We start from the raw sequence: 17,989 nt of genomic DNA, 5'->3' as shown, positions 1-17,989 counted from the left end.
GGAGCTCCACTGACAAAATAATGAAATGTGCATGTTTTGTTGTTGCAGCTTTTTTTTATTTGTTCGTTTATATTTGTTTTAGTTTTAGTTTTGCTGGACAGTGGCAACAATTTAGTTCATAATTTCTCTGGATGTTGATAACCTAACTTTGTCACTAATAGTGAATCGTTTGTTTGTTCGTTGCGTTTATTCCTTTGAAAATCACTCTGACTGCTCTGTTTACCGGAGGAAAACCAGCCATAGCTTCTCCACACCGCGGGGAGGAGGCAGTGAGCCCAGTTGTCCTCCGCCTACCCATCAAATAAAAGAAGAAGAAATACTGTTCTGTGATTGGTCCATTTCACTCGGTGTGTGTGACGTCTTTTCCAAAATGGCTGCCAGCGGTCCCGACAGGAACGGTATAGCGCAGATTATTGAAGTTTTTGATTACTTCACTGCAGGAGCAGATTTAAACGTTTATTATTGTGATTTATGATTATAAACTGCTATTGTGGCCATTCCAGAAGATTATTAATCTCACCCTGTCTTGAGGATTATACACTTTATGTGTTGATGATCTCAGAGACTGCAGACAGCAGCTGGCTGAGTTGTTAGTCTGTTTTTCTCTAACTCTGCTGAAAATAGTTTAAAATCCATCCACTAATTGCTTTAATTAGTAAAATCTAGTTTGACATGTTCGCAGATTTTTATCTCCTGGTTGACTTTAATGCCACTCGGGCACTGAGCAGAGAATCATTCAGTCAAAATGAGGCATCAGCTGTAAAATAGCCACTTTCTGTTTTTCGGTCCTGTCAGGGTGGGTTTATATAAACGTGCATAATGCAACAGTGAGACGAGAAGATTTGTTTTTTCCTGTTTTTTACTGTATTTTGCCATCTAATTTTTTCATTAAATTTGGCTTTTTGTTGAAATTGTAGTCAGATAAGCATCCCGTCTTCATACTGCAGTGTATTCATATTAATAATAGAAACCCAGTAAGTAGCATTTCAAGTTGAAATTTGTAACGGAATAAGAACGGCAGTGACATAAGTGGTTTGGAGCTGCGTCTCCCCCCTCTGGTCTGTTGTCCCCTCTGCTCTGGTGGATCAGCTGTCTCTTCCTCCATCCTTATATCCGTTGCAGGCCCTGTGTGGTCTCTGCTCTGATCATCCTCTGCTGCTCCCATCAGGTACCTGCTGTACTCGAAGGGCCGGTTCATGGAACAGTCACTCACTGACTTCTGCAGTGTGATCAAGACCAACTCCACCGGCCCGGTCGATGAGTGAAGCTCTGCTTCAGCTGCCGGTGATGAAACTGAAGGGAAATTCAGAGGTTTCACATTCAGTAAAACAGACTAACAGAACCTGCATTGGTCTTCATGCAAGACAGGGAAGACGCTATTGAGGAGTCCGATTTGACAAGATGAGCAACTGACAAGAAGTTGTCGACATTGCAGAGAAACAGGAGGAGTACTTCCTGCTGTGTGACGTCCTTCCAGAAGACCGACTCTTCAGAGAAAAGCTCCAACAGAAACGACTGGTGGGGATCGCTACCTGGATGGTACACGACACCCTCAGCATGATGAGCATGAGACTGAAAAAGCCTCTTCTGCAGGAGGAGGTGCTGGAGCAGCAGCAGAGGGAGAGAGAGGACAGCAGCTTCCATCGACTCTGCATGTTCTGCAGCGAGGAGTTCACCGGGAACAGGTCGCCTTTCACACACAGCCGTTTTTACTTTCTTCATCAACACGACTTCAGACAGTCAATATTAAAGCCCTCATATTGGCTGTAAGCTCACACTTTTTTTTTTTTTTTACAGTTTTTTGACAACATTGCTCTACTGAAGTTATCATACACGTTTTAAAGCCCCTCCTAAGGAGGAAGGTGGATTTTCGAAATGAGTAGAACATGTTAGGGCTGAGTTTGAACCACAGTTACTTGACTTTATTGTTCTTTGTGTGTGTGTATTCTATTTCATTCAGTGAGGACAGTTCAGTCTCCCCATCTGAACTCCCAGACTCCCTGCCATGACAGCAGCTCCATCTTCTCCACCTGCACAGAGACCGTCTTCTCCACCAGCTGCTCTGCACCATAGGTTTCATTCCAACTGTTTCTACATACTACAGCTTTATAAATACATGGACATATATTTTCTAAATTGCACAGGGGGGAACCCAGGGTTCTTTCATTCAGCAGAAGGAACAGGTTACTTTCATGTTTGAGTTGAAAGGCAGGAAGCTATAACCGAGTTCAGATTGCCTTTATATGAGCATTAGCAAGCTAGCACTGTAGATTCAACAGCACAGAAGATTTTCTGAAACCAGACCACCACTTCATCATCCAAACAGCAGAAAAAGAATTCCCCACCTCAGAACATTTCCAGTATTATTGGAGAAAGCCAAGACAACATGGAACAGGCCTCAGGAGACAGTATACAGCCTCATCAGCAGGAAGCTGACACCAGCAAGGTCACTGCGTTAGAGTCTAAACAAGAGCAAATGGAGTCTGAGCTTCCGGAGAAAGACCAGCTCCTGACAAAGCTGCAGGATGACGTCCAGACTTTGAGAACCGCTGTGGAGTATGAAGCAGAAAACAATCTGGACTTCTTCAGCTACATGATAGATCGGTGTCAAAACATTGAGGAGGCTCATAGAGAACTGAGGAAGAAGAACGAGGAGATCACCATGTTGAAGAGCCAGATAGAAATCTGCATGGATGACCACAGAAAACTTGTGGACCAAGTTCAAATCAATTACAGTGATCTCTTGTTTTTGACCCGCCGGTTTTCAGCTTTAGAGCTCAGCCTGCAGGACACGCAAAATTGCTGTAAAGAAAAGCTGCGTCTCCTGAAAAAGACACAGGAGGAGGAGGAGGACTTCGAAGCCACAACCCACTCTGTTAAGTTAAAAGAAACTGCTCCCACTACCTCCAAAGACCCGAGACAGCCCTTTCACAACATGTTGAGTGCTCTGGACCAGGTGGTCGGCAGGTCAAAGACCCACATGGAAGGTACCGCAGCAGGCAACTGTAAAGCCATGAAAGCAACTGAAAAGGTTCACACGGAAAACATGACTCTGAAATGCCAGACTTTGGAGTTTGAAAATCAGCAAATGTGTGCTATGCTTCTGGAGAAAGACCAGCTCCTGAAGGAGACAAAGGAGGAGCTGGAGGCCTTGAGAGCCCAAGTCCAGCCTTTCCAACCCTTCCTGAACCTGTTCATCCGACCTCTGATGACCTTAAAGAGTAGTGTTGCAAGGTGGAAGCTCTGGAACCGAACACCACCGAGGAGATGGGGAACCGGATGGACGGTATCAAAATGTGATCGGTCAACATGAACAAAGCCGAGGACAAAGCATGAAAACGAGAGAGTAAAACCTTGAGAACCAGAGCCAAAGCAGACAAAAAGAAATCCCCCTGGACAATAAGGAGCTTAAAAAGAGAAAAGAAAAATAGAACAACTTAGAAAAACAGAGCAGGACAACAACTAAGATATAGAATAAACAGTTTAGGGGAAAGACTCAGGTGAGATGGGGTTGAGGGAACTAGTCATATGAACCGCATGGTGACGGCAACGAAGAAAGCTGAGGACAAAGGATCAAAACAGGCGGAAGGGAGATGAGGACATGGAGGACCAGATACAAAGCAGACAAAAAGAAATCCCCGTGGACAATAAGGAGCTTAAAAAGAGAAAAGAAAAATAGAACAACTTTGAAAAAAAGAGCAGGACAACAACTAAGATATAGAAAAAACAGTTTAGGGGAAAGACTCAGGTGAGATGGGGTTGAGGGAACTAGTCATATGAACCGCATGGTGACGGCAACGAAGAAAGCTGAGGACAAAGGATCAAAACAGGCGGAAGGGAGATGAGGACATGGAGGACCAGAGACAAAGCAGACAAAAAGAAATCCCTGTGGACAATAAGGAGCTTAAAAATAGAAAAGAAAAATAGAACAACTTAGAAAAAAAGAGGACAACAACTAAGATATAGAAAAAACAGTTAAGGGGAAAGACTCAGGTAAGATGGGGTTGAGGGAACTAGTCATATGAACCGCATGGTAACGCAACGAAGAAAGCTGAGGACAAAGGATCAAAACAGGCTGAAAGAGAGAGGAGGACATGGAGGACCAGAGACAAAGCAGACAAAAAGAAATCCCCGTGGACAATAAGGAGCTTAAAAAGAGAAAAGAAAAATAGAACAACTTAGAAAAAAAGAGCAGGACAACAACTAAGATATAGAAAAAACAGTTAAGGGGAAACACTCAGGTAAGATGGGGTTGAGGGAATTAGTAGTTACTAAATCTAACTCCAGTTCTACAAGTGTATGTGTGCCCACCTACGGGCATCACTATTTGTCCTCCTCTCCAGCCAATCACTGAGACAAAAGTCCGAAACTGATGCGCCAATCCTCGCCGCACGCTGGCACACTGGCACACTGGCATGCCCTTCGCAGAGGGTATATCATGAGCGGTCGCACAATGCTCTTCCTTCTTCTGAACAGCCATAAAAAAGGAAGCGAGATAGCTGGGCCAGCACGTAGGTGGACACGCCTACACTTGTGGAACTGGAGTTACGTTTAGTAACTACTAATTCTACTTCGTGTGATGCTTAGCCCACCTACAGGCTTCGCTATGGGTGCTCACCAAGGGCGAGGCCGTAAGGATGAATGTACTCCCAACTGGCATGCTGACAGGTTTGGCGCGAAAAAGACGGAGGTAAACAGGCCGTATGTCCAGCATTGCCACAGCAACCTCCAAGAACATTGGGGCAGGCAGCCTCGCACCAAGGTACCGCCCGCGATGTGTCCAAGCACCATAACAACAGCGTACACACACGCTGACCGCCGACACAAGTCATAACGGCGGGGCAACCACGCCCAGTCCGAATCCCCCACCGGGGAAGCAGAAGCCGGACTGGGTGAGAGCCAACACAGCTAAGCGACAGAACTCCTGTTCTCATGAAAACTGACATGGCCACAGTGTCCGTGCACATATCCATTAGATATGAACACACAAAGGTGGATGCAGATGCCCAGGAGGCAGCCTGGCAGATGTCACCCACGGTGACACCTCTGCCCAGGGCCGCAGAAGCCGCCGTGATCTGTGTGGAATGAGTGCGAATCACCGCCGGAGGCCGGCGATTCATCATCTTGTAGCCAGCCGCAATAGCGCCCCCCCACCCAGTGGGCGAGACGCTGGGAGGACAGCAGGGCTCCACGCCCCCTGGTCCCGAATCTCACAAACAGCTGGTTCGTGGTGCGAAAGACAGCTGTGCGCTCAGTGTAACAACGCAAAGCCCTGACTGAACACAGCAACCGCAGCCGAGGGTCCTCCCCTGACGAGCAAGGCAGGGAGCCGAGTGCCCTGATCCAGATCACTCTCGACCGGAAGTCCAAAGTGATCACCTTGGGATGAAAGGCGGGGTTAGGCCAAAGGTGCACCAAGCCCCCATCCTGACTGAACACTATGCAGGAGGGATGGACCGACAGAGCGCAGAGATCACCAGCTCTCTTGGTGAATGCCAGCGCCAACAGGAGAGCAGCCTTAAAGGAGAGAAAGCGGTCCTTCGCATGCTCCAAAGGCTCGAAGGGGGGCTGCCTCAGACCATCCAGCACAGTCTGGAGGTCCCGCGGGGAAACCACATGCCTGAGGGGCTGCCTCAGCCGACACGCCCCCCGCAGAAAGCGCTTCACCAGCGGGTGACTGCGCACGGAGAAAAGGCCGAAGCCAACATGGCCCACCGTGATGGCCGATGCAAACACCGTTAGAGTGGATGCAGCGCGACCACTGTCCAGCAGGGCCTGGAGAAACTCCAATACTCCACCGATAGCGCAGGAGACCGGGTCCAGACCCCTCTCCAAGCACAATGACGTGAGGAAATGCCACCCAGACTTGTAGGCCTTGACAGTAGAGGGGGCCCTGGCACTCTGGACGGTGGAAACCACCGCTGGGGGGAGATCTAGTTCCACTAATCTCACCCTCTCAGTTTCCAGGCCAAGAGTCACCGTAGGGTGCCCCCTGCCTGCAGTAGAGAGTCGGACAAGTCGGGGATCAGCCATGGGTCTCCGACTGCCAACTGGACCAGATTCGGGGACCACCGGGCGCTCGGGGTGTCCGGGGCCACCACAATCACGTGGAGGTTCTGCACCCTCACCCTGCGCAGCAACGGGGCTAAGAGGCAGGTCGGAGGGAACACATGCAGGAGGCCTGGACGCCAGACTCTGTTCATGAAAGCGTCCACCAAGAGATGGAGTCCGTCTGACGACCTGAGCCAGAACCAGAGTGGGCACGATGCGTTCTCTGCACTGGCGAAAAAAGGTCTGCCACTGGGTGGCTGAACCTTCACTAGAGTCGGGCTGCGACCCACGATGACAGGTCCCACTCGTCATGGAGTGGGTCTCCCCGGGACTTTCTGTCCACGCCGATGTTGAGAACCCTGGGCACGTGTCACCCTCTGAGAGAGGCCAATTGCCTATCTGCCCACAGGAGGATCTCCGCCGCCTTGCGATGAAGGTGGGGAGACCGTGTCCCCCCCTGCCTGTTCAGGTACGCCACCACCGTGGTGTTGTCCGACCTGACGAGCACATCGCTGTCCTTCAGCCTGGCTTGGAAATGGAACAGGACCTACTGCACCGCCGTCATTTCCAGCGTATTGATGTGAATGGGCGTGGAGTCCCAGGCACCGCCCACCACGAGGTGGCGAGAGACGCATCCATGAACACCTCGACGTGATGCGACACGCAACCCATGGGAACTCCCTGCATAAGGAGAGCAGGATCCATCCAGAAGAGGAGATCCTGACATGCCTGGGGCGGGATTGAGACCATTCTGCGTCCGTCCCGCTTCCCCAAGAGGCGGAGGCGGCCGAACCACAATAAAAGCCTGCGCATGTGCAGAAGGCCCAACCGAACCACAGGGTGGGCTGCAGCCACCAGTCCCAGAGCGGTCCTGATCAGGCGGACCCGGACTACGGGCACCACTATCAGGGACTGGGCCTTCTGCACATGCGCAGGCTCCAATTGTGGTTCGGCCGCCTCCGCCTCTTGGGGAAGCGGGACGGATGCAGAATGGTCTCAATCCCGCCCCAGGCATGTCAGGATCTCCTCTTCTGGATGGATTCTGCTCTCCCTATGCAGGGAGTTCCCATGGGTTGCGTGTCGCATCACGTCGAGGTGTTCATGGATGCGTCTCTCGCCACCTCGCAGTGGGCTGTGCCTGGGACTCCATGCCCAATCACATCAATGTGCTGGAAATGACGGCGGTGCAGTGGGTCCTGCTCCATTTCCAAGGCAGACTGAAGGATAGCTGTGGTGGCGTACCTGAACAGGCAGGGGGGGACACGGTCTCCCCCCCTTCATCACAAGGCGACGGAGATCCTATTGTGGGCAGATCGGCACTTGGCTTCTCTAAGAGCGCAACACGTGCCCGAGGTTCTCAAAGTTGGCGCAGACAGAATGTCCCGGGGTGACCCACTCCATGACGAGTGGGGCCTGTCCCCATGGGTGGCAGCCCAACTCTGGCGCAGGTTCGGCCCCCCCCAGTGGCAGACCTTTTTCGACAGTGCAGAGAACGCACAGTGCCCACTCTGGTTCTCGCTCAGGTCGTCAGACGGACCCCCTCTCGGGGTGGACGCCTTAGCACACAGAGTCTGGCCTCCGGGCCTCCTGTACTCGCTCCCTCCGACCCGCCTCTTAGCTCTGTTGTCGCGCAGGGTGAGGGCACAGAACCTCCACGTGATTGTGGTGGCCCGGAACACCCTGAGTGCCCGGTGGTTCCCGGACCTGATCCAGTTGGCAATTGGAGACCCGTGGTTGATCCCCGACTTGCCCAACTCTCTACTTCAGGCAGGGGGCGCCCTACGGTCCCACCCTGTCCTGGGCGGGAGACTCTTGGCCTGGAAGCTGAGAGGGTGAGATTAGTGGAACTAGATCTCCCCCAAGTGGTGGTTTCCACCATCCAGAGTGCCAGGGCCCCCTCTACTGTCAAGGCCTATAGGTGTCGGTGGCATCTCCTCACGTCGTGGTGCTCGGAGAGGGGTCTGGACCCAGTCTGCTGTGCTATCGGTGGAGTATTGGCAGTTTCTCCAGGCCCTGCTGGACAGTGGTCGCGCTGCATCCACTCTAACGGTGTTTGCATCGGCCATTACGGCGGGCCATGGTGCTTCGGCCACTTCTCTGCATGCAGTCACCTGCTGGTGAAGCGCTTTCTGCGTGGGGCGTGTCGGCTGAGGCCGCCCCTCAGGCATGCGGTGTCCCCATGGTACCTCCAGACTGTGCTGGATGGTCTGAGGGAGCCCCCCTTCGAGCCTTTGGAGCATGCGGAGGACCGCTTTCTCTCCTTTAAGGCTGCTCTCCTGTTGGCACTGGCATTCGCCAAGAGAGCTGGTGATCTCGGCCCTCTGTCGGTTCATCCCTCCTGCATGGTTTTCAGTCAGGATGGGGGCCTGGTGCACCTTTGCCCTAAACCGGCCTTTCATCCCAAGGTGACCACTTTGGACTTCCGGTCGAGAGTGATCCGGATCAGGGCACTCGGCTCCCTGCCTGGCTTGTCAGGGGACGACCCTCGGCTGCAGTTGCTGTGTCCGGTCAGGGCTTTACGTTGAGCGCAAAGCTGTCTTTCGCACCACGAACCAGCTGTTTGTGAGTTTGGGGCCCAGGGGGCGTGGAGCCCTGCTGTCCTCCCAGCGTCTTGCCCACTGGGTGGGGGGCGGTATTGTGGCTGCTTACGAGGCGCTGAATCGCCAGCTGTCTTGCTTCCTTTTCTATGGCTGTTTCAGAAGAAGGAAGAGCGTGGTTGCGGCCACTCATGATATACCCTTGGTGAGGGGCATGGCAGTGGGGCAGGGACTGGCGCGCAGGTTTCGAATTTTGTCTCAGTGATTGGCTGGCGCCAGAGAGGAGTACCAATAGCGATGCCCGTAGGTGAGCACGCATACACTCGTAGAACTGGAGTTACGTTTAGTAACTACTAAGTACCCTAAAATCTCAAATATTGTACAGAGCAGCATGACTACATGTAACCCAGATTGGGTAAACAGAACAGATTTAATTAAATACTTATTTAAAATAAATAAAGAGCAGTTAAAAAAACTATTATTCTCATTTAAAAACCCCGCTGATTAGACAAGAAAATTTTATTTATTATTAAAAAGATTAAAGATTAAAGATTTTAAAAAGATGGCAGAAACGGTCTGTGTACCTTACGGCCATCCATTTTCCAGATTGATGTGGGTAAATGAAAAACGGACAACCATCCGATTTCTGATTTCCGTAAACAAAAAACAGAAAACGAGTCGTCTCCCGTTTTTCGTTTAGATGAAGGTAAACAAAAAACGGAAAACAAACTGTCTCCCGTTTTTCGTTTGGAAATCGAAAATCGAAAAACGGAAAACGAGCCTTTATTTGTATCCGATTTCTTATTATGTGTTTATCAAACAAAAGTTGGGAAATAAAATACGCCCGTTATAACCACTTCTCAAGTTTGCGCTGCTGGAAAACCGGAAGTCGAGCTTTGTCTTCTTCTTCTGCTGCTGCTGCATCCTCTTTGCTTTTGATCCTCCACTCTCGACACCGAACTATATAAAAAAAAATGCGCATTTTCTTTAGAAAATGTCTTTAGACGATTACGCCCACTTAATAGTGGACATGAATGCCAGCGGAGTGAGTGCAGGTGAAATCTCTGCACACCTGTGCAGTCAGTTTGGCCCGGTCGGGGGGGGGGGGGGGTTTCAGACAGAAATGTATGAAGATGGCTCTCCGAGCGCGGCCTCTCCACCTTTGCGTCGGATGACCAACTCCAGGCCGAAGTCGCCTCAGCGTCTGCCGAGGTAAGTAGCGACAAACCTCATTAATTTATATGTATGATTAAAATCGCTGCTTTTCAGTGATTTTACCGCAGTTTTACAGCGACACCTACTAGCAGCAGCGGCACACTGCAGATTCTGCTGACTCAGATCTCATTCATCACGTTGATAGGAACATACTTTTAGGAGAGAAAAATACACATCAAAACAAAAATAATGTCAAATGTGAGACTACAAATAATGTCAGTATCAGTAGGATTGTTTGCAGTTACGCTTTGGTATTTACGCTTTCTGATGAACAAATATACTATTTTGTATATTGGTTACTGGTTCATAATACAATCCAAAAATGTATTATTGTTGTTCTTAACAACCTGATGTTTTTCTATTTGCTGTTGTGTGTCATTTTCATCAACTTACTAATTGATGTGTTTCTGGAATTGTTAGGTTGGGCCAACATATATGAGGAAAAATGATGACAGGATTCCTGTCTTCTAAAGGCATACATGCCAGTTAGAGGAGAGTGGGAGCAGCTTTAGGAGCGGTTCACCCTCCGCACCACCTGGCTTGCCAATGTGTAAGCCTATTTTCCAGAGAATCACAATTGAACAGTAGTTTATTCTGTCAGATTTGCTTCTTTTTTTGTTCCCCACATGTAAGTCGAATGGCTCCAGACAGCCATCTGTGGAATGTCATTGAAAAAATTGATGAGCTGAAAAATGCTGCTGAGAATCTCCATGGCATCTCAGATAACATCAGTCAGCTATCTGAGATGGCAGGAAGAAAATTCAGGAAGCTGATGTCCAGCCAGCAGTGGAAGCTTTCACCTGCTTGGTTTGTAAAGGTTTGCAGAAGATAAGTTATATAGGGACTTGTGAAGTCCAAGATACAACCTTCCGCTAATTTACACTGTAATGGAAATTTTATGTATTTGATGCATGTGATGGTTATCAACTTTAAGTAGACTTCCTTAGCAGACGGCTCCCCCTGGACTCCTGACACCAAGCAAACCCAAATGTGGGTTTCTTTTCCTATTTGTCCTGTTGCATTTTGAGCAGATGTGTCTCCCCCTGACCAGGCGTAATCTCTAAGAGGTGTCTGTGGTCTGTATGCTGTTCTTCTCTGATGCATCGGCAGCCACAGGGGGTTGAAGTGGGTTGGGTGGTTGGAGTTGTTCCTTTGTCACTTCATATGTTAAATATATGTCCCTTCCTATCTGAGGGCAGCCTCTAAGACATGTTAATGACATTAACATGTCTGCCCCTGGCCACAGGAGTTCAGGACAGGGTATAAATATCAGTCTGTATCTTAGAATAGAATTTCAGAACTCACACTGACTGAGCAGTCGTGACTTCTCTCCTGTTGCAACTGGAATTAAAGGAATCATTAAGGAACTCATCGTTGGTGCATTTATTAATAGAATTTCCACAACACATGATTAACACTTAAATACATAGTATGTCCTATTTGCACAGGGTATTACCTAGGGACTTCCGGTCATTTGGGAATTCCCTTTGACATCTGTGTTTCTTTCAGTGCATTCGCACAGGACAAGCAAGCTCTGTATTTTATTAAAATTTACTGACATTACAGTCAGATAAGTGTCGGTTCAGATTATGTTCACTATTCTTATGTAGATGTTGCGACTGTTACGGCGTTGAGCTACAGGTGGGCCATCCAAAGATTCTATTTGATGCTTGGGAAAAGCTTTTGATGATTACCCCTTTCTTATCTGAAGTGACATATTCTCAGCTGGGAGGAAAAGAGCTTTTCAGCCACCATGCCCTCCGGGCTCGGTCCCTATAGTTTCAGGCTGTCGCCATGGGGGGAAATAAAACACACTGAAAGATTAAAAGCTAAAAGAAAACACGGGATTTAGGAGGGGCTGTCCACACTCCCATAATACCCCGGGAATATGACAGAAGGCAGAACTGTAGGCATTTCTGGTCAAATTTGGGGTCACTCATGTTGGAAGTTTGGATACCAAAGCGCTGCCTGAAGGCCCAGGGTCCCTCCGCCAAATGCCCCAGGTCAGCGGCGCCCCTTCCCAACGGCGCTCGGCAGGAATCCTCCAGTTCTCCATCCCATCTCGCTCTGTGTTCACAGTGCAAGAAGGAGGCAAACTGCTTGGACATTTTGCAGCTGTACGCCACCAAGGTCCGAGCAGTTGAAAACTCGGAGTAGGAGAGCCTGAAGAGGTGACTGTTGATTACAACTTCAGCAGGGAAGGGAACCTCCACACCAAGAAAAACCATGTGAAGTAACTCACACTCGTATGTGTGTGTGTGTGTGTGCGTGTGTGTTTGTGTGCACGCATGCACGCACGCACGTTTCTTGTTTTTGTTAATTTTTTTTTGGAAGTGGTTTGCCTGCTCACCTCACAACAGGAAGTTCCTTGGGTTGAGTCTGAGTTTTTGGGGGCCTTTTTTGTGAGGCGTTTTTCAACAAGCACATGTTTTCATACACAGAGTAAAAAATGCATCTGAGGTGAATTGGTGACCCTGAAGTTACTCCTGGGTGTGAATTAGAGTGAGAGATGATCTCTGACTGTATTTACAGAGAACACTCTGGCTCTGGACGGAAAGACAGATAGAAAACTAACTAAACTATTCAGAAAGTTAAAATAAGACATCAGCAAAGCCTCCAGTACTCCCTGTGATGAGACCTGGAGCCCTGAACCAGAGGAACTGACATTTACCTCTCCTGCCCCCTTGTGGTCAAAGTAAAAAGAGAAAACAAGAACAGATTTGGTGACTGGATGAAATGAAAAAAGGTGTGATTCCAAATTCTGACTCTTCCTTTGTAAAAATAAACACAAAACAACTCAAATTCAAACGTGTAATAGAAGTTAGTTAAAACTTAAGTGTAGCTCAAAGAGGGTCAATAAATACGTTTATGTGCCAATAAATCAACCAAAATATTTTTCTTCAACAAATCGGAAACAAATAAAATGTGACTGAAAATATAAATTTTTAATTTGGTATTTGGATCAATATTTATATTATTAATAGTTTATGAGACTGATTACAATGAACTGGCTATCTTTTCCTCCTAAACGTGGTGCCCCAAGGTTATCTGATGAAAATCTCATCTGAAATTCTTTAATTATTTTCTTCGATCATCATTAATTATTACTGATAGCCAAATTCATTAAGTTGAAATCACAAGATTATTGGTGCGGCCGATGTGACTGTGCCCAGCTTGAGCCCAGAACCACCAGATCTCCTCCAGTGGAGTGGAAACGTTCCTGTTTGAGACCCTGTGGACACGGAGCTTCAGGAACATTTGTTCATGGTTTGACTCAAGAAATGAGAAGATTTCAGTCAGTGTGTTTTCTGGAAGTGTTGAACTACAGAGTCTGACCTACGGTCCCCTGGTTACAGAATGAGCGTCAGGAATAAAATGAAATGCGCTTCTTCATCATTGCTGCTTTTTATTTAGAAAAATATGAAAATCCTCTGGGCGGATGTTGAAATGAATCCATTGGGTTTTGTTTCTTTTAATGAGTAATTTAACTTTTCACTTTTTCTAATCTGTTGGGGGAAAATGCTTTTTGCTCTCATGTAACACCTGCCTGCTGAAACACAATGTCTGGAAACTTGTATGAAATTTGTCTCCAGCATGTCTGATACTGACTACATTCATCAAATCACGTCTTCATTTCTAAAAGTAAAAGTTTATTTGGAACCAGTGACTGAAACAGAAGCAGGATGTCTATCAGCGTCTCACTGAAACAGGAGATGGTGCCAATGAACACACAGCAGGATGTCACATTACATTTCATCCATTCATCAAGTCCAGATGATTCTGACAGTGAGTGAAAAACCCACCATGAAGAGTTTCATCCAGTCTGGTCCAAGTTCTTCCAGGGTGTTAAATGTGCTGTAAACAGTGAAAGCATTGACAAATGGATTTGCAGAGCAGATCTTTGTTTCAGGAGAGCTGGATTACAGAAGGTATTTGGTCTGTAGTTTACTTCCTGGGTGGTAATGGCAGTCTCTGATCGCATGAGGAATTTGGCCTGAATGAAAAATAACATTTAGCAATCCTAAAATGTTTAAATCTGGGACCGAAGCAATCCCCAGAGTATCATATGTTCATTCTAACTGTCCTGTCATTCATCTTCCTGAGCTACAAAAGCAGAAGCAATACTTTCAGATCTTAAATGATGTGAACCCATCTAATGCCTGAAGACTGAGATCTGGTATCAAAACTAATAATTGTTTTGTGATGAGACAAACTATTTTTCCTTTTTTTTTTCTTAAGGGATTTGACTGGATGTTCATGACTGATTCTTTCCAAAGATTCCCCATATTGATCATTTCCTTCATTTTTGGACTAATTATAACTAACCTTTGGTCAATGTTTTATTTATGAATCAAGATTCCTGGATGTAAAACAGTTTTACTGTGTTTTATAATGAATTTCTTTCACATATCAAAGCCTCTGTTATGAAAAATAAAAATGGCAATGAAGTTAGTTGACAGGATTGAAAGCTATGGCTTTTTTATTTTCATTTTTTTGTTTGCAATTGTGTTTGTTGTGTCAGTCCTGCTTTCAGTTACTCCTTTGTCTTTCATTCTCCGTCCTGTTATTTGCATTTGTTCCCTTGTTTAATAAAGTTGTGAGCTGCTGTTGCCCCGCCCCCTCAGTGACGTAGCAGGATCTGGACGAGCACGTGCAGCTGCTCTTAATTGACAGCAGTGGCATATTTACCTAACACTGGGCCCTCATGCAGAATTCTTATATGTGCCGCCAATGCCAGAAATTATACATTTTTCAGACAAAAAAAAAAAAAAAACGCTCATAAAATTCAAATATCTGTCAGTCATTAGAAATGGTCTTGTGTGGAAAAAAAAGAGAAGAAATAAGAAAAGAGGATGAGCATTACAGCTCAGCTTCCTAACACAATGTGGTGACGGCGCACCAGAACAACAGATTAAAAGCTCTGGATCATTAAAATTCACAACAGCTCTGCCTTTCCCTGCTTACCTTACAGTCGCACCTTCCTGGCTTTTCTCTCTGCAAATTCGTCTATCAGGGTCCGGGCGGCATGAGGCTGAGCCAGTGTCTGCCAGGGAGAATCTACAGGAACTACTTGTGATACAGCTTAACTGCTACTAAGTAAATAAAATGTGCGGAAACGATCGTTCAGTTCTTCTTTTTTAGTGAAAAAACGCTGCATCGCATCATTGAACATATTAACCCTTCCTGTGGCTTTTTCTCACAATATGCAGAGAGAGCCTGTGTCGCGCCAAAAAGTGATTCCCTGCCATAAAGTGATTTCCGGTCCGCCGGCAGCTGAAAAGCGCAGCTTCTGTGGCTCTGCAGCAGTCTTAGGGCCAATCCCAATTCTACCCCTTACCCCTACCCCCTACCCCTATCACTTTCCTACCCCTTTTAGAATAGGGCTGAGGGCTAGGGCTATCTTTGCAGCACTATGAATTGGGATACCCCTTGGCCCTTTAAGCCCCGCCGCACTCCTATAACAACAAAAAATTATGGATATTAGAAATGATAGAAATTACATTAGAAATTACTTTTATTTTTTTTAAAATGGTATTATTATTTACCTTATATTTCTTTTTGAGGTTCTCCCACTTTTTTGAAGCTTGCTGGGCTGTAACTTCCCCTTCCAAGCCATTTTCTTTTATGAATTTCCTAAAGTAATACAGATATATTTATATAAACACGTTTTATTACTGACATATTATAGCTTAGACGAATAATATAATTTACTCCCAATGTGTTTTGGCACTGTATTTTGATTTCAAAAACTTTTCTTCCTTTTTAACCTCTAAACCAGGGGTCCTCAAATACAAATCTTGAAGGTCCACATTTGCTTTTTATGTACAAGCATGGGTCCGGACTTCAGCGCCCTGTGGGAGAGGGGTGGGGGCGGCGATAACGAGGACTGCCGAGCAGTGCGGTGCGACGGAGTGCGCTGGACACGCGCAGAGCGGCGCGGTGCAGAACGGTGCTCACACGGAACATGGAGCGTTTAAAGAAAGATTTTTTTTCTTTTTTTTCCATACATTTGCCCTGGGGCAGCAGCGAGGTGTGCCGCAGTCCGGTCGTGGACCGCGGTCCGCTAATTGAGGAACCCGGCTCTAAACTGAATCAGCAGTCGGGTTTCATCGGGGGTCCCTGCGTATTACGTTAAAAACATGATAAAGGATGACGTTAATTCAGTGATTAGTGCTCTTCATAAGTTACAAATTCACGATTGGAAACGGTGCTGCGCAGCGCTAAAACGTTAATCCATGACTGGGACACTGTCACGCTGGTTTATCTATAAATTCAGTGAAGCAAATACACTTTTTATAGCTTTTTAAATAGTATACAGAAAGCAATCTTACATTTGTGCGACTCCGTGGTGGGCGCCATGTTGTTTTTTTCTGGCCAATGTGAAACTCCGCCTACCCCTATAGAGAATAGGGAGCATCGATGCAGACTTCGCTGAAAGGGGTGAAATAGCCCTTCCCCTTACCCCTACCCCTATTCAAAAAGGAGAATTGGGATAGCCCTTAAGCCTCGTGAACGCGCATATCATAGGGGTAGGGGTAAGGGTTGGGGTAAGGGGTAGAATTGGGATTGGCCCTTAATTAGCAGCTAGAAGTTGATATTGCTGTTCGGTCTGTGGCCACACTGGTGTTTTTACATTTAGAAATGTATAAAAAAAAATGCTGTTCTTATTGGTGTCATTTCAAGTAATAATTAAAGCTAATAAACATGGGTGATGATTGATGTCAGACATGAGTAATAGTTAAAGGTGCTGTAGGCAGGATTCCGTATCTCCGCCATCTTGCTTAGGTTTACCGAAGCAAGATGGCAATTTGACCCATCTAAGATGGCGATTTGAAACCCAGCACAGCCAATCCTGTTCTGTTTTCTCTGACAGCACGCCCTTACGCAAGTTAAGCCCCTCCCACAAGAACGTGCGACGAATGCCCCTCGACCAATCACGGTTAGAGCCTCATGGGCTCTTCTGATTGGTCAAAGATACCTGGAGCTGTCGAGATTCCTTTTCAGCTCAGAACAGAGACAGACGGAAACGCTGCGCCCTCACGGTAGTGCAATTATGCTACACTCCTAAAGGATTATCAATGGACACTCTAACATTTAATCCAAACAAAACACAGAAAAATTAGCATTGACTAGCAAAATTCTGCCTACAGCACCTTTAAGTTAATTACTCGTGAACATATAGTTTCAAGTCCTTACGTTCTTTAGTAATAGAATATCATCATTGTACATTTAACTGTATTTGCTTGTTTTTTGTTTTGCAGTTTTTCTGTTTTGAAATTACAAAGAAATTTGAATATTAACATCAAGTGTCTGTACACGTAACAGTTTTGTATGGTAAAACATCTAACTAAAAATTACTGTTAAATCAACAGTGTTTTGTTTTTCAGTTTACTTTTTTTTTAGTCACTATTTTACAGTCATTTTCTGTGAATTTCACAGACATTTTTTACAGTGTGGGCAGAGCTGTTCTTCCAGTGCATGGCTGCAGGTTTGTACAATGTCTATTACTTCAAAATGATTAGCTGTGACCATGAGGTCCTGCACATTGTCCATTGTCACAGGAACAGAGCCTGCGTATGCAAACTGAATAATAAGCTCCATCATCGCAGGAGTGACGCCATCAATGTCCCTCTGGTTTGGGCTGGATCTCTTAACAGAAGACCGACAGCTCAGAAAACCAACCGAGCTGATCTCTGTTTTTTTCAGAATCGCACTGGCTCCTCGTGGTTAGCTAAAAGTGCTAATTAGCATCGAGCAGTACGTCAGTGAACCACGGCTAGCACCAATGACGTATAAAGATACTTGACCGCTCACTGCTTGCCGGACAGCAGCGGCGCCATGGCAAATCGGCGCTGACTTCCGGTAGTGGCAAGAAGCTGTGGGGCGCTATGTAATCCTGTGTAAATACACAGACTTCAAGGCCTGCTTGTCATCACTGATGGGACAATATGTGTTATGTTATGGCTTTTACTGTTAGCAGACAGTAAAATCTCTGTCTGAAGAACGTTGTCATGGCAATCACAGCGTTGTTTAGCCCTCACAGACAAGAAAAAAACAAAGCATGTTTCTGTGGCAATCACACTCATATGATAACACAGAATTAAACTGTGGCCACAAGATAATAAATCGTGCGCACAAATTACTAATTCGTTCCCCCGAATTAGTTGTATCATTTATGTACTTGA

General features: G+C 46.6%; 1 protein-coding gene across 1 annotated transcript in view; it reads left to right on the top strand.

Moving 5' to 3' along the window:
* The first annotated feature begins 370 nt into the window (after positions 1-370).
* LOC115391539 (zinc finger protein 277-like) overlaps positions 371-17,989 on the top strand; it is a 39,482-nt gene continuing 21,863 nt past the window's right edge. The window contains exon 1 of the mRNA XM_030095812.1: positions 371-398. Coding sequence (XP_029951672.1) covers positions 371-398 — 28 coding nt within the window. The remainder of the gene's footprint in view (positions 399-17,989) is intronic.

This window comes from Salarias fasciatus, chromosome 7 (assembly GCF_902148845.1).
Source record: "Salarias fasciatus chromosome 7, fSalaFa1.1, whole genome shotgun sequence".
NCBI lineage: Eukaryota > Metazoa > Chordata > Actinopteri > Blenniiformes > Blenniidae > Salarias > Salarias fasciatus.
This window is presented reverse-complemented; position numbering and strand designations above follow the sequence as displayed.